Source organism: Quercus robur, chromosome 2, assembly GCF_932294415.1.
Source record: "Quercus robur chromosome 2, dhQueRobu3.1, whole genome shotgun sequence".
Lineage (NCBI taxonomy): Eukaryota > Viridiplantae > Streptophyta > Magnoliopsida > Fagales > Fagaceae > Quercus > Quercus robur.
In genome coordinates, this window is record NC_065535.1 from 58,874,387 (window position 1) to 58,893,846 (window position 19,460).

General features: G+C 32.0%; 2 protein-coding genes across 2 annotated transcripts; one reads left to right on the forward strand and one right to left on the reverse strand.

Annotated features, from left to right (window-relative positions):
• The first annotated feature begins 4,133 nt into the window (after nt 1-4,133).
• On the forward strand, nt 4,134-4,637 carry LOC126701369 (LOB domain-containing protein 22-like). The gene has a single exon (XM_050399425.1). It carries the CDS (start codon nt 4,134-4,136, stop codon nt 4,635-4,637), a length of 504 nt encoding a protein of 167 aa, XP_050255382.1.
• Nucleotides 4,638-8,881: 4,244 nt separating this feature from the next.
• On the reverse strand, nt 8,882-18,419 carry LOC126714218 (WD-40 repeat-containing protein MSI4-like). The gene is made up of 15 exons (XM_050414256.1): nt 17,979-18,419; nt 17,746-17,809; nt 16,701-16,787; nt 16,514-16,576; nt 16,134-16,199; nt 15,921-15,995; nt 14,758-14,833; nt 12,551-12,749; nt 11,997-12,078; nt 11,750-11,823; nt 11,481-11,592; nt 11,293-11,367; nt 11,012-11,088; nt 9,784-9,883; nt 8,882-9,248 (listed from the first exon to the last, which is right to left on the reverse strand). The coding sequence occupies exons 1-15, from the start codon at nt 18,263-18,265 to the stop codon at nt 9,138-9,140; spliced, it is 1,548 nt and encodes a 515-aa protein (XP_050270213.1). The 5' UTR covers nt 18,266-18,419; the 3' UTR covers nt 8,882-9,137.
• Nucleotides 18,420-19,460: the final 1,041 nt, after the last annotated feature.

Here is a 19,460-nt window from a genome sequence, read left to right on the forward strand (position 1 = left end):
CCGCACTGCAAGTAACAGTGCACCGCACCGCACCACATGATGCAACACGGTTTGCAGTTTTATAATATGAAAACCGCACAAACCGCACCGCACCGCACCTTCTATATATATTAATATATTTATTTATTTAATATTATATATATAATAAGGACAAAAGATCAATACATTAATAATTTAATACCCTAGCCGTATCTCATTGTTTTGTAACTTTTGTTAGTAAAAATAAAAAATAAAATAAAAATCTTATCACTCTCTCAGCCCTTAGAAGTCAAACCCTAGCCGCCACACTTCCACCTAGATTACTCACTGTCATACCAATTGCTTCTACTATTGAGGTATTCCTGTGTTCAATTCAAGTTTTTCTTTGTTAAAGTTAATCTATTGGCCTATTATACTATTCACTCAGGACAAGTTGTTAGTTAATCTATTGTTAAAGTTTTTCTTAGTTCAATTCACTGTCATTGCACCAGTTGTTAATTATATATAAATAAATAAATATATATATATATATATATATATTTATTTATATATATATATATATATATATATTTTTTTTTTTTTTTATTGATTGTTGTGTTGCCGTTGGTAACTTGGTATACTGGCACTTGGAACTTCCTATGTTAGATATTTAAGTTAGATATTATTTTTTTATTGATGGGTCCTATGTTAGATACTTAAGTTTAATTTTTGTGGGTTTTCTTTGTTTTTGTTTGGTATTGAGTATGGGTAAATCCTTTTTGCTTTGTACCTGGTGTTTCACATAAACTTTTTACTTCATATTCTTGATCTAAAGTGAAGACTGAAGGGCATTAGATTTTGATAGTTAAAACATTTAAGTTGCTTGCTACTCTACCTTGTTCAAAGTACTTGACTTCATTACATGTTTGATGTATACCTAAGAATCTAAGATAGTGATATTACTGATATATGTTGAATTTTTATACACCGCACCGCACATGTGATCGCAAAAATGAGGTGCGGTGCGGTTATGGTTTTGGCTAAACTATACACCGCACCACACATGTAACTGCAAAAATAAGGTGCGATGCAGTTATAGTTTTGGCTAAACCGAACCGCAAAGTGTGGTGTTAAAAATGACCTAGCACTGCACCGCACCGCAAACATCCCTCTCATAATATATATAAGCACGAACTTCATATTTGGCGCATTTTTTCAAGAAAATTTTCATTTTGCCTTCTACCTCGCCTTTAAATTAGTGCTTCGTGTCACTATTCTTTGAAAGAGAAATATGTATTATTCATTTAATTTTCAACCTAGACAAAGGTTTTAATGAATTGATTCATTCAACTTTCCACCTAAACAACGGTTGAGTGAATTATTGACTTTTTATTGGATATTTATATTCAAAGATAAATAATTTTATTATCTAAGTATTTAAATTTTAATAAATATTTGGGAAACCAATTAGCAAGATATATATATATATATATATATATATTGCACCATAAAAAGCTTACCACGAAGTATATGTTATCCTAAATTTCCAACTAATAATTTTGTTTCACAAGTTTTATTTAAGGTTGCAATAGCTTAAGGCTTTGTCATGTGGCACATTCCTTAAGAAGAAAAAATAGAATACTCTCCATTTAACCTTCCACTACAAGTTTAGTTGTTTTTGCAATAATTGAAACAAAAACCAATAAAAAACAAAAGCAAATTAAACAATACACGCTGTAATAAAATAATAAGTATGCAATTAATTAAATTAGTCAAAATAATTATATATTGTGAGTTCATTCAAACAATATCATATACTAAATTATATCAATCATAGTAATTCACATTTTCCACCTATTTAATAACGTGTAATATAACTAATTCTCAAATATAAAACCACCTAAGATATGCATGAACCATAAAGATACTATTTTACAAATAATTTTCATATAAATTATAATCTGGGACATCCACAGGTCTTATAAAAGACCAAATCCATATAGGAAAGAGTCAAAGAAATCTATATCCATTTTGTCCCTGGAACATGGTTTTTTTTTTTTTTTGGTAGACCCTGGAACATGGTTTATTTTAAGGAAATTTAGTCTTTTTATTCTTTACTCAATGGAGGTCCGCTAATCGATTCTTTCTTATTGTTCAGAGGCTTTATCCATTAGCTTCTTCTTTTTTTCTTTTCTTTTTTTACTCTATTCAAATGGAGATCCTTTGATAGATCACAAGTTTCTTATTACCAATTAAAATTATTTTACTATTCAACTTATTTTTGTTACTATTTATGGATCCCGTTGCACTTTTTAATACTATTCATGGGTCTTACTATACTATTTCAACTAACTTTTACTTTTATTTACAGTACTTTCAGTAATAAGTTTTCAGTTTCAGCAAAATAAATTGTATCCAAACACACTCTTAGTGTCTAAAGACCTTACCAATTAAACCAACACTCATAAAGAATGTAATAGTAATAGCAATAATTTATTTTCATTTGTTGCTTAAAAGTTAGGATATAGTTACATTATGACATAAACTTTTTTTTTTGGTAATTAATCTAATTAATTTATTATCAGTAGTAATTAATTTAAAGTCAAGATATATTATTTCAACTAACTTTAACTTTTATTTACGGTACTTTCAGCAATAAGTTTTCAGTTTCAGCAAAATAAGTGATATTCAAAATTTCAAATACACCCTTAGTGTCTAAAGACCTTACCAATTAAACCAACACTCATAAAGAATGTAATAGTAATAGCAATAATTTATTTTCATTTATTGCTTAAAAGTCAGGATATAGTTACATTATGACATAAACTTTTTTTTTTTTGGTAATTAATCTAATTAATTTATTATCAGTAGTAATTACTTAATAGAACATCCTCCTCCAATTAAACACTCATAAACCATGTAAATGATTTAGGTGTATTCCTCGATAATTAGGAAAAATTACATTTTAACACCCTAAACTATACCCTGATTACACTTTACATATAAACTTTTCGAATGCACATTTTACACCATAAACTATAATCTTTATTACATTTTGCAAGCTGACATCAAGTTTTGTTGTTAACTTGAATAGAAAAGTGTGATACTGCATAAAAAATAATAACAATAATTGCTCTTCTTCTCAATTCCATAAAAACTTATATTTTACCACCCTAAACTATACTCCTGATTACTTTTTGCACCCTAAGTTTTGAATTTACGTCTAAGTTAACAACAAACTTAGTGTTGGGGATGCAAAATATAACAAAGGTCATAATTTGGAGTGTGAAACGTGCATTTGAAAATTTTAGGGTACAAAGTATAATATGAGGTGTAGTTTAAGATGGTAAAGTGTAATTTTTCCGAATAATTAAGAATTCTTTTACAAGTGCAAGATGATCATTAATCACTATGAAGGGCAATTACTTATAATGTCAACTTGCAAGGACTTCTTTTTTATGAAAGTAGTCTCAAATTCTTGTTATAGATTTTTTTTCTTTCTTTTTTTTTTTCTTTTTTTTTTTCTTTTTTTGTTTTTAATTCCATACTCTTGTGGAAATTTGTATTCTAGAAAGATAATCCCATAAGAAACCACATTTATAATACAAAAGGCTCCTTCTAAAATAATCCTCTCTCATGTTTCCTAGAAGTACTTTCGTACAAACATGGAAAGTTTTTATTATATGGTATTGAATACAAATTGTAACCATTTAATATGACAATTGGCTTTTTAAAACTCCAAACCATCATACATCCTTGACATGATGGTCACTCCATAAGTATAAGTGCTTGTGGGGTGTGGGGGGCAAGAGTCGGGGTTTAAATCTCTAAGAAGAAACTTCACATACATATGCACTTAGATAAGATTATAGTAGAATTCTATCTGAGAGTAAAAACAAACCAAAAAAAAAAAAAAACTTCAACTTTTGTTGAGGTTGAGTTGTGCAATATCTAACCCATTTATATCAAGATACCAAAATATTCTATAAAATCTAATGTGATCTTACCCATTTAACTCAAATTCTAAATATATATGATTCTTTGTGTTTAGTCCCATTTTATGATATTCACAAGCTCTTAACCCTCACTTATATGCTGCTGTTTGGTTGAAAAGAAAAATGCCTACTCACATTTTCTCTTCTACTAGTTTATCTAGTAAGTACTTTTAGAACACAATGAATAGGGAAGGTGGAAATCCTTCTGCTTGCTCCTCATGTAAACACCAAAGGAAGAAATGTGACCAAAACTGTGAATTAGCTCCATACTTTCCAGCTAGTAGGTATCATGAATTTCAAAATGCCCACAGGCTCTTTGGTGTGAGCAACATACTAAAGATCATGAACGCAGTTGAGCCAAGCCAAAGACAAGCCACTGCTGAATCAATCCTAATGGAGGGTAATGCAAGGAGAAATGATCCAGTGAATGGTTGTTTAGGTATTATCAGTAACCTTAAGTCTCAAGTTGAGTTTTATGAAAAACAACTAAATATTGCGAATCAACACCTTGCCATTTATCGGGGGAGAGAGAAGCTCGGGCAACAAAATCAGAAATTAGAAAACTTAGCAAATACTCCTTCATTTGCATCAAAGCCACCATTGGCTCCAACTCCTGTGCAACATGATCAAATTGATGGGTTTAAGCTTTTGTCACCAATCCTGCCCAACCTAGTAAGATTATGATTTTAGATTTTTTATTATTATTAAAGAATATATGTTTATGGTTAGGCAAATCTATTATTTGATATTTATGACTTATTAAGCAATTGACATTTAATTTTGTACAATTCTAGCCTAGTGAATATGTAGGTGACAAGAAAAACTCTGATGATGGATATAATTATCCGTCAACGTTGGAAGAAGGTACAGATGTGAAACCGTTTGACATCCAGCCTATAGATCAAATGTTGGAAGCTTATCAGCACGAAAACTTTATTACAAATTTTAATGGACCTGGAGAATCTAGGTACAATCATAATCATAATGTTCTTTTCGTTATCAATGATTTATTGCTTTGTTATTATTTCTTTGTGACATTCGATAAATATTTTTTATAATCATCACAACTAATAGACTCTTCTTTGTGTTATATGTCATTCTTAATCTGAAAAAGAACAAAAAAAAATATTCATTATTTTATCACTCACTGAAGATTCAAAACCTATAAAAGGAAAAAAAATTGTTGAAAAGAAATAAAATATTAACGAAACAATAATTTTTATTGAAAAGCAAAAAAAAAAATTATATATATATATACCTGTACAATAATTTATTCTTCTTCATGTAAATTTGTGTAACAGTAATAAAATATAAGAATGATTACTTAATAAACTACAAAGTTTAATATCGTTTACATGTTAACTCCAAAATTTTAAGCAAATATATGTTCACAATATTGTTTTGAGAAAGTTACAACTTGAATATTTTATAAGCCTATATTAACATAGATATCAGAATTCATATGAGCTGTACTTGAGGTTAATCTGCCTATAAAAATTATTTTCACGTGAATGTAAGTAAAATCTTCGTTGTATATCAAAATGGCTTAAAAAATGGCTTATTTATGTGTAACATATCTCTAACAAATAAATATAATGAAATAAGGATAAAATTTGGTTATAAATTTAGTTGTAAGCTGCAATTAACAATCGAAAAATGACATGTGATCACTTACTAAACTACACTTAAGTGATTGTATACAATTATTTTTATGTTAGTCATGTGTATTGTACGTACATGATATTTTCCTTTTGTTGTTTGTAGGAAAACTTTGTCCAATAAATAAATAATATATATATATATTATTCACATAAATGATTATTTATTATTTATATTGATCTCAACCACTCTAGTGTATGTGCTTGTAAATTTTGTCTTTCCTGACATCAAATCCCAGTTCTGCCACTGCATATAACTTATAGCACAATTTTTCGATCAAAATATATATTCACTAACATTACTCTTATAAGATATTTTCTTATGGATCATGTATAATAAAAGAGAGTAAAAGAAAGCTCTTAAAAATAATAAAATTATGTTTTCTAATATACGAAAGACTTTTTGTGCCACTAACACAAATATCACTAACTTGTTATTAATTTCTTCCAATATTTTAATATTTTTCATCAAGTCTTGTAATCTAACTAGTTGGCTCCTCCCAGTGTTTTCAATGAGAATATTTAGAATTCAAATCGCCTTACCCCCAACAATTGATATACGAAAAAATATATATTTTTTAATAATTTTTCTTGTAAAAATTGTAATTTTTACTGTAAAAAAATTGTAATATTTATTGTTCTTTTTTATAGATAAAATACAAAGACAATAAGAGTGTATAATGATTTGATCATACTATATGTGTTTACAAATTTTAAAATTGCATGATATAGATAAACACGTTTAATACTGACTCAAGAATGAAAATATCTTTTTGATAATATAAAAATGCAAATATCCTTTAATTTTTTTTTACATTCTTGATTGTGTGTTATTAAATTTTTTTTCATTTTTTTGGGACTTTGATTCAATTTTTACAAAAGCAACTAAATTTGAGTAAGAATGTCATATTTTAAATCAATTATTTCTCGTATAAATCTTAGAAAAATGACATCAAAATTTCATTGTACTTAAATAATTAATAATAAAAAATAAATATATTTATCCTATTAGTAATCTTTTAAATTTCCTAGAATAAATACTGCAATGTTGGTTACTATATGTCATTGAAAGGAGTTAAGAAACCTAATTGGTAAAGAGATTAATCTTAGTAAATTCACAAATATTTAAATTTTGATGGTTTTTATTTCAATTATTGTAACTCAAAGCAACTACATATGAGTAAGAATGTCATATCTTCTTCTTCATATCAATTTTAGCAAATTCACAAATAAAAATAGTTTCTTAATTTATAAAAGTAATTATATAAATTCCTTTAATATAAATAATTAATGCACAATTATAAATAATTAATATGTGCATTTACTCTATTAGATAATTCAATAAATTAATGCTTTGATATAAATGAAATCTTTGTTAAGGTGGAAGCCTAAATAAAGAGAATAAAAAAGAATGCCTTACATGATGGAACCTCATACTCTATTACATAAAATCTATACTTATATAGGGAAAATTTAACAAATGCCCTAAAGGCATTGGGCATTCGTTCAAGATATATTTTTAGGAACTTGTTACGGTAAAAGAAAAAATAATTAATTTTTTTGACAGTTTTTTATATTTTCTAACAAAATTGTGTCAAAATTTTCCTAAAATGGTTTAACAATTTTCCTAAAGGTATCCATTAACATCCCATACATATATTACAAACTATGAATTTTGTGCACAAATATACATGTTCTAATATATTGATCTCTTTACTTTGTTTCTCAAAAAAAAATCTCTTTACTTTTTGTTCAATTAATATGAAGTCTTACTTTCAATAAATTTGATAATAATTCATCTTTATCAATAATTTGCAGCGCTGGCTCTATAGCCCCATTGTAAGCGACCTATGGAGTATGTTGGTGAGGAATATACAAATAACATTGTCGGATTTTCTGCGAAAGGGGAGGAAGATCAAGAGGATGAATGAAATTACATCCTCTGTCTCTCTTTCTCTCTCTCTCTCATGATGAGATTGATGGGCAGGAACTTTTATTTTTGTATGCGCAAAGGAGTGTCTAAATTAAATTTTAATGTGGGTGGATCTTCACTTTGGACTTTGTAGCAATTTATATAATGTGAATCAATGGATTTATTTTAAGTTTTTTTTTTTTTAGAGAGTTTCAACCTATGACGTCCACTCCTAATGATAGTTTTTTATCATCAGACCAAGACACCAGTCGATTTTTTGTGTAAGCAGAGAATGAACCCCAGATTTCTTATTAAATCATAATAGACTTTACCAATTGAGCTAAGTTTAAAATGCTTGCATCTTATTCTTCTTTGTATTGATCTCCTTCATCTTATCTTAATTATTTTATGGTAATATATTCAGATTATGCATATAATAATTTATACTGTTATAATTCAAAATGATATAAAGTCTAAATTGTTAGATCTATATTATCTCTTTTTTCCCTATATTAAAAAAAAAAAAAAGTATAGTTTTTTCTATTTATAAATTTTTACTGAAAGCTTTGTAGCTCAACTAAGACTAAGACGTTCAAAGTTCAAGTTCTCTCTTCCCCAAATTATTGAATTAATATATACATACAGATATATATATATATATACTTGTCTTTGCTTTGATTAAAGAGTGCATTAAATTAGGGCAAAATCAAGTACACATTAATTTGGGGAATACAATGCCCCTAGCCTGCCAACATTTTGGCTAACAACAAAAAAGAAGGTTCCTTACAAAGGATGAAAGAGCCATCAAAGTGATATCCTTTCTCTCCCTGTAAATCCTAGTTGCCTTTTCTGTGATTTCGTGTGAGGATCTTTAATCTAGAAACCGAAAAATTCATCCCATAAGGTTAGAAGGAGGTTACCAAACCCAACAGTCGAGAACTTAACGATTGCAATCTTTAGTAACATATATAACATCTTCGTTGTACAATTCCACAACCACAAAACAAAACAAAGATATTTACTTAGTACCAATAGCTACAAACAAAAAACTATACCTTTTCTCATATAACTCCGACTATTTACTTTAACTAAACAGGAGGAATTCCACTTCGCATGCAATACCAATTCCAGAAACACTTACCTACAGAAGGGAAATATTTTGATGACAAACCAGAAGGCTTGCTATTGGGCTGCAGTGCCAGAACTGGCACTTCTCCAAGCAGCAAGAGACGCAACCTAAGGTCAAACAGCCCTTCTTAACGGCCCCCTTGCTGCCTTGGGTAAAAAAGCACCACATTTTCTTTTTGTTCTCAAAAAGTACTCATCAGTATTAGTTTTAATAAAATTTGAGCAAAAGATTAAATGGAGGTAATAGTTTTACTAAATTGAACATGACCCGGAAAGGCCCAATGTAAACAGCCATTTCCTGGCCTGAATCTCTGGAGACTCAAGAAATTTCCTACACCCCTATCGTTGTCACCTTGAATGTCTGCAGAAGCATTACTACAAAAACATTGCTAGCAATTTCCCCGCCTAGATACAAAAGTCTCTAAATCCATATAGTAAGCTCCTACAAAGATTTGCTTCCTGTTATTTTACAGGTGCTCAAATTTTTCAGGACTCTCGAGCCTTTGAAGCACAAGAAACCACATGCGACTTGAATTTCTCAAGCTCGGCTAGAACCTCCTCTTCAGGCCTGTAGATCAGATCACTCATCCGCCATATCTGCACAAATTAATTTATTTTGCATATCAATTGAAGTCCCCTGAAACAACTCAAGGAGAACTTTTATATAAACTTAATTACAAATCAAAGATAGGACTGGAAAGGAAAGAGGTATATCCTTTTTCTTGAATAAAAGTGGATTGAAAAGGTTACTATGTAAAGCTATTCCATCTCACCACATTCAAATAATCAAATGAATATACTGGGTAGGACAAGCATTATGAAGTACTAAGTTTTAAAATTTTCATCATTATAACTCTATTTAAATGTTATTCTTCTTGTAAAACTCTTTGCAACCATCCTGCAAAAAATTTTGTACAATGACATTGCAACGAATTATGGGATATATTTCCAAGCTTATTTCCTCCATTTGCATCGATCCTAACTCCATCTCTCATAAGTTGCCCTTCTTTCCCAGTGTGCAAGTTTAAATGACAAAGAATTCTTAAATTAATTTCCCTCCTGGTCACCTACATATTCATAATTTAAAAGCTTATGCAAGGAAATAATTAAATGAAAATCAACATCCTGATACCTGCAATGTCCCTCCTCCACCAGTGGTATCACAATCATCAGACACACTCACAATTGTCCATGGATCAAATGCATTCCAATGGAAGTCAACGACTTTGTCCCTGCATAAAAGTGAAGACTTTATGAGTAAATCAGATAAACAAACACTTTGAATAACTCTAGCTATAAACCTCAAAAAATATTCATAATTATCTGATCAAACCATATAAGCCAAGACTTGTAAAAAGTGCAACACTATACGCTAGGCATCTCATAACATGCATTGAAATTTCCTAAGAGAGAAGCAATCAAAGGTGGACTTTTGAAATTGGAATATATTAACCGTTATAGAAAACATACATCAAATTGTCTCCTAATTTGCAAAGGTTTTTGATGCTACACGGAGATCTTAGCATATCTCATTCAGAAAAATATAATTTTAAAACAACCAATACCTCTGATCAGCACTAGTAAGTAAGCAAAGTAAAATTACCATGATGAAACTTTCAATGAAGAGCAAGATTAGCTTTTCATAATTTAAAATTGCAAACCACCCCCTCTTGGATGGTGTATTAACATCTATGTCAGCTTTTCTGTTTGAATGCATTCAAAATAAAACCCACTTTATAGATGACCCCTATAGAAGAGGGGGGGTTAGAACCACCCTTCTAATTACTTCATTCTCTATCTCTATTTGAAAAGAATCCTTAGGAAAATGATTTTTTTTCCACCAAGCTAAAGCAATATAATATGTCGATGTCTCTAGTAAACCAAAGTGATTAGTTAATAGCTATTTTGCTTGTAAACTAAATATACATATGGACGAAGATGAGATGACAGAAAATACAGGATAAGAAGAAAGAAAAATAATAAGGATGAAGAGATATGAAACAACAACCAACAAGTTCACTAAGGAGCATTTAATTGCCAATGAGCTCTAGCTCAACTGATACATCCACCCCTTATAAGTTCAAGGGGCAGGTTGTGGGTTCACAAACCATTGGGTGGGTGTCCCCCACACCCGCACCAAAAAAACCAATAAGTGGCATTTGATTCAGGTCAATAAGTCAAGGAAACAATAAATAAATTAAAATATCAAGTTGATTAGAATATATATGATAGCTTGGTTCAGAAGAAGATTTAGTCAAAGGTACAACTGATAGTAGAAAAAAAATCATGTAGCTAAGACCTCATATAGCTGGAAAGTCTTTCATGAGCAAGTCAATAGGGTGAGAAAAGCATATTCAAACCTGTGCCCAGCATGCTGGAAAAACAAGCCAGGTGGAGAACTTGGACTTCTTGCTGCTCGCTCTACCTTCTTACTAACCTACAATATAAAATAAGAGATTGCCAAAGAGAGAGAAAAGATTATACATTTTAGCATACACACCCAACATGAAAAGTGGCAAAACGATCAACCAGGCACCCAACCAGAAAAGATGCTGCATATGACTTTAAAGACAGGGCATATGTTATCCAAGACACATGTAATAGCAATGAAACTTGGATAAGTACAGGTCAAAGTTTTTACCTTCTCATGATCCCAGATGTTCAAGAGACCATCCTCTGCAGAACTTCCAAAGACAGATGACTTGTCTGGAGACCACTGGAATAGGAGAATAACAAAAGATACAGATTAGCACTTCAGGAAACAAATATAACTCCCAAAAAAGTAGACGAATGAGAATTAAGAAAGACAACAAGAAGATTCATTAATACCTGAACACAGAGAACAGCAGCTCTGTGACCCTCAAATTTATAGATAGGTGACCCAACTCCATTTGAAGTGAGATTTCGGCGATCAAACATACGAACAGAGTTATCTGCCGACCTGGACAAAAAGTACAACATTTGAATTTATCTACTCAATTGAAGTAACTCCCTACCAGTGCAAACCATAAGGAAGCACCATCAAACCCAGAAGAGTATCACATGCCCAAAATACAGAGAAATGGCAAAATAGAAAGAAACATGAGATTATAACATACCCAGTTAGAATAAGGTTATCATCATGGGGATTCCAATCAACACAGTGAAGATCAGCATTATGTGCCTTTTCAACCTGTCACCAGAAACAAACCAAAAAAAAGAGCCAAATTTAATTCAACAGAAGCCAAGAATTTATCTTACAGATGATGATAATGCATAACCAAAAACGCCAAATCAAAAACAAAAAATAGCCATCATTGAAGGAGACAAAAAAAAAAAAAAAAAAAAAAACACAGGGCACATAACCTTAACAGCTGGGCTAGAACCAACTCGTGCATCCCATAATATGAGGCAAGAATCATCACCTACACTACAAAACTCCTGTGCACTTCAGCAGAGATATAAAGGTGTCAGAAATAGGAACAAATTTTAAACCTCAAAAGCTAATATCTTGCTGTGATTAAAATGAAGAATAAACCAAAAGCACTTCACTAGAAGTTGCAACCTAGGAATTCAAGGTGGGGATTGTTGATTCTTAGAAACTGACAATATTTTATTTTATTTTTTGACAAGATTCCTGAGAATTCCAATCACATGAGCATATCAATTCCCATGATATGCAAGAATTTCAGCTTCCACCTCTGATACAGGGAACACCAATTCTCACCTTAAATATGGTGTGTAGAGACTAGTTTTAAGCACATCTAAGCAATAACAATGTCAAGACTAGGGTTTATAATTAGAAAGCATGAATAAAATCACGTTTAACATGAAACATGAAACTTAACATTGCAAATTCTGAGAGAGAAATAACAAAGCACTCCTGGATATGCATGTTACAAAGATCATGCAAATGTTACCTCGATGGACAGAATGCCACATCTTCAACTGTATCCTCATGCCCAATGTAGACACCCCGTGGTCCAACAGAAGGGCCATCAGCAGTTTTATCATTTCCTTCCCCAGGTTTAGAGTTTTGCTTAGTAATTGAGCCACCAGACACTGCAGATGTTGATATATGGTCCTGAATACTCCACAAAACCACGGACTTGTCCTTCCCTGCAACAATAATCTTTCTTCAGATGAAGATGTTCATGAGTCTTTTCTTTCTTCAGATAAAGAAAAAAAACTCGTTTCCTCTAAACATAATAAGAATAGGAAGGACAGCTTGTGCTGGAAGTCCAAATAATTTATAGGGATCTGACATTCAACAGAATTTATCAAAGGGCCACAGGCTATAATGCTTGCATATTATTTTTTTGATAAGTAAGAAGAGAATATTATTAATAAAAGAAAAGCAAGAGAAACAAAAAGAGTTCACGGTAGTGAACAATGGAAAAAAGAAACAAGAAAACAAAAACAGCCCCTAATCTATTCTAATAGAAGAAATAAAATCCGCAAGGGAAGAACAATCCGAGAAACCCCAACAACGAGACCAATCAAAGAGAGTCTTCTGGCAAAACTCTAATAACTGAACCACAATTTTCCCCTCATCCTCAAAAGCCCGCCGATTCCGTTCAGACTAAATAGTCCACTTTAAACAGCCTGGGACCAAATCCAAAATATCAGAACTATGCTTCCCAAGCCAATGAAACCAACAGAATAATAAGTCATCGACTGAACCTGGCATGACCCAAACGATCCCAAACAACCAAACCATATACATCCACAAAGAATGAGCTATCGGACAAAAAAGTAATAAGTGATCCACAGATTCTGCATTACAACAGCACAAATAACATCAATTTGCCAATGGGCGACCATGAAGCATAAGATTATCCAAGATTAGAATTTGACCATGAGCTGCTGTTCACAAAGAAAACCACCCTTTTTAGGAACCTTAACTTTCCAAATACCCTTCCAAGGGAAGGTGGAGGGAGCAGCATTACGAATCTTATGATAGAAAGATCGAGTATCAAACTTCCCACTGCCATTAAGATCCCAACAAACCCTATCACACCCTCCACCCCTAGGGATTCGAGTTTGGATGAAATGAAGAAGGGAGTAGGAGGCCGCCAACTCCCAATCATTGAATTCCCTCTGAAATCTTAAGCTCCACACTCTGACATTATCGCCCACTGAAGGGCTTAACACATCAGAAATACAAGCCTCCTTGTTAGCTGAACACAAAAATAACTGAGGATAAAGACTTTTAAGACGGACATCCCCAGTCCACTTATCATGCCAAAAAAGAATACGAGATCCATCCCCCACCACAACAGAGAAATGCTTAGCGAAAGATTCCCACCCTTCACCAATACTCCACCATAACCCACACCCATGGGCCTTACTTCAAGCTCTAGTGCACCAACCCCCTTTTCCCTCCCCATATTTCATGGCTATGACCCTTCGCCACAGATGAGAGGTTTCATGGCCATACCTCCAAAGCCATTTCCCTAAAGGGCCTGATTAAAAGGCACCAACTTCCGAATTCCTAAACCACCCAATTCACGCGGTAAGCAAGAAAACTTACACAAAACTTACACTTCCACAACAAGAAAACTCTGCTTGAACTCATTTCTTTTAAAAATAATAAGAAAAAGGACAGTTCGTTCTAGAACTCCAAAAAACTTACAGGTATGCAACATTCAACAGCATTCATCAAGGGCCACAGGCCCACAATAATACGTTACAAACTTGACTTCCACAAGGTAACTACACTTGAACTATTGAACATAACAAGAAAAGGACAATTTGTGCTGGACTCAAAAAACAATAACAAGGATGCAACATTCAACAAGATTCATCAAGGGCCATGGGTCCACAATGCTACATTACATATTATAGAACATAAAATATCACAAAAATTACACTTCCACAACATGCTTACCACACTTGATCTTATAAAAAATGCCAACAAAGGTAAAAGATGACTTAATCATCATATGATATCCAACAGAGAATAAGGCACAGTTAGCTCACTCAAATTACAACCATGTTTTATCTTAGATATCAAAAGGTGTTAATTCATATCATCTATGGTTGTGGAAATAACTAGACAAAGATTTGCCCAACAGTTTCAACACCTAATTGAAATAGCAGAAATAATTAAAAATAAATAATCCACCTCCAGATAGCACGTAGGGTTCAGTTGGGCACATTGCAAGAGCAAATTCTGCATTATCTTGATGTCCAGTCAAAATCTGCAGGAAGAATATTTCAATGTCCATATCATAAACAGGAAAAAAAAAAAAAAAAAAAAAAGTACAGGCCATAGAGAATTTACAGGCTGACATTTTTTTTTTTAACTAATATCAAATTATTCTCAAGAAATATATTCTTGAAGGCCCACAATTTAATTATATTATCTAAACAGGTTGTGATGCAAGAATATCCAGAAGATAAACAAAAGAGTTGTGTTACTACTGTTTTTTTTTTTCCAAAGGATTGCCTTTGTTAGTTTCTTTGGGCTGTTCATGTACTGTGGTTACCATTCCCTCGTATATACATAGAGCTTCAGAAACAATATACTTACTAGACAGTTCTTTGTCTTTGGATTAAATTTCCCACACCACTGTCAAATTTTATTTTTTGTAAAATATCTCTTACTAACAGGAATGTAAACAACTGAATTTACTGGAACATAGCTCACACATTCCCAAGGCTTGAACGCGTAACCTCACCCACAACCCCATTCTTATGAGGGTGGTGATGCCATTTAGCCCAAAGGCCATTGGCTAAATACATAAACGATAACATCTAAAGAATAGAGGGGATTCCTCAAGTCATCAAGTACTACTCAAGAATTGATCTATAGTGGTTGGCCAACTTTACTGAAAACAAATACTGAGGTCAATTTTACTTGAGTCTATGGTGGAAATCAGCCAACAACTACCTAACTTAACTAATCCTAAGGATTAGTTTCAACTTCTGAGTTCTAATAGCCTTTTTACAACCCATGGGAGCAAGGACTGGGAACTTCTCCAATCCAATGTTACCCATCCAAGTAGCATGAGACCCAATGATTGAACAAAGGGCTGATTTCCACACGTGTCCCCTAAACCAATGCACTCATCGAATTCGCTTTTTTGTAGTGGGATTAATCCCAGGGTTTCAAAAGCAATGCAATGTGACATCACAATACAGATCCAAAGTGAAGCCCTTTGTTTAGATAATAATGGATGAATTTTCCATCAATGGTAATTTAAGAAGAAATTAGAAAATAAAATAAATAAAATAAAATACGCACTTTATAATGAGAAAAAAGACTTTTTGACAGTATATATGTACCAAATCTGGACGAGAATTTGTAGCTCCAAGGACAGCATGACGATTTGGTTGAGCTTCAACATCCCAAATGAGAACCTGAGTTTTAGTAAAATCCAACAATGAAAAACATTAAACATTTCAAATTAATGAAACATAGAAATCAAAGACAACTATAATATCCTCAATCCAATATATATATACATGACAAAATTAGTAGTTTAGTTCAGCACATACATCAGGACTATCAGTATGAGTGGCCACTATCTTAGAGTTCTGTGGCAGCTCCCTGATTCTGTTCACCTGCAAAATAGTACTCAATAATTACTGCAATGAGCACCAAGTGATTCAATAATATGCAGGCACTTCCATCATCTATGACAGTAGAGCCAAAAACGAATAAAATTGGATAAAGACTCAACACAAATAGCCTTTTCATAGGAATAATTACAAACATAACTTCGTAAAATATCTACTCCACTGGTTTGCACAAAAATAACAGTGGCATGCTTTCAAATTAGATTCAATACAAGGTAGGACCAGAAATAGATATTCCTCTTTATTTTTGTGCAGGTTGGTGAATTTATATGTGCAATTAATGAATGCACGGCTCATACCTCTCCAGGATGAATGATGGTCTTGAACTTCTTTACAAATGGTGAACGTGCTTCTTCATTGAACTGAAAAATAAAGAAATTGATGGTAACAGAATTTAGCTGTATTACATAACCTCATTGAAAATAAAGTATTGCACAAGAAGGAAAATATATAATAAAGCAGAAACATAACATAATAATGAGTCACCTGGGATATGTGCTCTGCGGCTGCAACCCTAGGTTTGACCACTTCACAATTTGCAATGACCAGAGTATTTGGAACACTACCATCAGTCTGACAACAAAAGAGAAGAAAAGGATTTATATGAAAGAAAAAAAAAGGCCCATAAACTTGTTTAACACAAGACAAGCTAATAACAAATTGCTGCATTAATATCAGAACAGAGTTCAACAATAGATCATATGAGTGTTAGAGATTTACAATGATAAGCACACACGCACAAGAAACACTTGTATATAAAAAGCTCTTTTAACACAACTAGCACCTCCTAGTGCTTCCAACGGAGACATCTAAGGCTCAAATTCCCCCTCTCTCATCGTAACCATCGAATTATCCAAAAAGCTCTTACCTTGACAGTTTATTGTCAAAGAATACATTTTAGGATTCAAATCATCTAAAAACCAAATTGATTCTTTGTGTCTTACAACAGGTAATTGAAATTAAGAAGGAAAAAAAAAACAGTATGCATGAAATTTCCTAGCACTGCCCTAATATTTAAAATAGGATTATGATTGAAGAATAGTCTATTTATCTAATTGAGACAATGAGAAATTTTTCAAATTCATAAACTTGTTTAGTCAATCAAACATACTTAAGTGGCCACATATTTAATTTAACAATTAGAGCACCGCATCAGTGCTTGTACGAAAAAAATGTACCACATTTTAGCCAACCAAGCCTAAAATTCACCCACATCAGGCTGTTATAATAACCATGTAAATTTACACCGACACTATTCATTTTGTATTTAGTTTTTTTATTCTTTCTTTATTTGAAAAGAGAAAAAATTAAGAAAATAAAATAAAATAATTAATATTTTAATGCAATGTGACGTAAAATAGAAAGAGAAAGAATAATCAGGAATTTTTGCACGCTCTTAAATTAGATCTCTATCCTTTTCTTTTTAAAAAAAATAAATAAATAAGTAACGAATTAAAATTAGATATCAATCACACAGTAATTATAGCTAATAAGCAATTAATTGGAATGAATTGATACGAGCAGAAAATACCTGTTCAGAGAGATAGAGACGCTGGCGATTCTTGTAAGTAGCTTGCTCCAGCTGAGGGCCCCACCTATATTTAAATCATTGAGTTCAGTCAGTCTTTAAATAAATCAATAAAGCCCTAACAATAAAATATAAATAAATAAATAAAAAGTAAACAGAAGCAAAACCCTAAGAAATGAGAGAAATGAGTGAGTGAAAGGGAAAAATGAAACGAAAACCCTAGAAATGGAAAATACCGGCAAGAGAGAGAAGGCCAAACGAGGTTGTGGTTGGCGAGCCAGTCGTAGAGAACAGGGACGAGGGTTTTCCACTGAGTGTACTTGTCGTCTACAGCGGATTGTTGCTGTTGTTGCTGCTGCTGCTGCTGCTGCTGTTGTTGTTGTTGTTGCTGGTGGTGCTGTTGCTGTGCCTTCTTGCCTTCCTTGGGCTTCGCAGATTCGTCTTTCTTGTCCTCCTTGGGTTTCGGCTTCCGGCCCCGAGTCTCCTTCTTCTTCACCACCGGACCTTGCTGCTGCGACTCCATTTTCTTCTTCTGCTGCTTTGCTCAAACTTTTAACGCTGTAGAAAATGGGGGAATTTGTGTGAAGAGAGACGAGAGAAGAGAGCGAGTATCTGTGTGAGTGTTTATGCTTATGCGTGCCTGCGTGCCTGTGCGTTGCGTCAAAGTCAGACTCAGAAGGCAGTTTAAAGCCTAAAGACTAAAAGACAATTGACAAGTCGTGCTCACTCATCTTGAGTGGCCTGGGCCTGGGCCTGGACCTGGGCCGGCTTCAACTATTTACTAAAATAAAAAATTATGCAAATCATACTTTCTTTGACCGAAAACTTATTTCAGATTTTTTTTTTTTATCGTGTATTTTAAATTTCAAGGTTATTTAATTCAGGTTTTTTTTTTTTAATTTCGTATTTACACTTTTAAAAAAAAAAAAATTATTGAACTTTTTTTTATGTCAAAAATCTTATTTTATTAGTTAACTATATACTCCTACTTAAAAGTAATTTTTTAATGGAACTGAATGAAATACTTAAATTGAATAAATTTAAAATTTAATGAACTCAATTTAACAAAATTAAAATTAAAAGTCTAAAATTAATTTCAACCAAACTTAGATAATACAATTGGAATTTTAGCCAAAATATTCATGTATTTTAAGGTGTGGTAGGATAAGATTAAATTAAAAAAAAAAAAAACAGTTTATTTCAACAAAATAAACTAACAAAATAATCTAGTCCAAACATATTCTTTGGAAAATCCTATTTTTTAAGGATACATTATATAATACATTATTTCTTAAATAAAAAGTACAATACCAATTTTAAGATTTAACTTTTTTAATTTAAATTCAAAACATTTTTTTCAAAAAAGAATATTTACTTTTCAAACATTCTTCTTTCTTTTTCTTTTTTTGATAAGACTTTTCAAAGATTCCTTTGAAAAAAGATAAGCTAGGGAAGCCACAAAATTTGTATCTTACGCTTTTGAAATGAATAATCCACAACTGGCTAATTTCCTTCCTTGTGATAGATGCACCCAAAACTAGGACTTTAATCTTGGCCAATTTTTTAACAAACTCCTAGACTATAATATTCATGCAATGTAAATGGGAAGATTGTCAATAGAATTCCATAATTTTAATTTTAAATCGAAGTATAATTTTCCTCTCTCTCTCTCTCTCATTTTTTACTCTAGAAAACGCAAGTATCATTTTTTTTTTTTT

Excerpts from the sequence above, each read along its gene's own strand:
- LOC126701369 (XM_050399425.1), top strand. The coding sequence starts at position 4,134 with ATGAATAGGGAAGGTGGAAATCCTTCTGCTTGCTCCTCATGTAAACAC.
- LOC126714218 (XM_050414256.1), bottom strand. The coding sequence starts at position 18,265 with ATGGAGTCGCAGCAGCAAGGTCCGGTGGTGAAGAAGAAGGAGACTCGG. Across the intron at positions 16,577-16,700 it reads CCGCAGAGCACATATCCCAG|TTCAATGAAGAAGCACGTTC; the intron begins GTGACTCATTAT and ends TTTATTTTTCAG. Across the intron at positions 15,996-16,133 it reads CTCATACTGATAGTCCTGAT|GTTCTCATTTGGGATGTTGA; the intron begins GTATGTGCTGAA and ends ACTAAAACTCAG.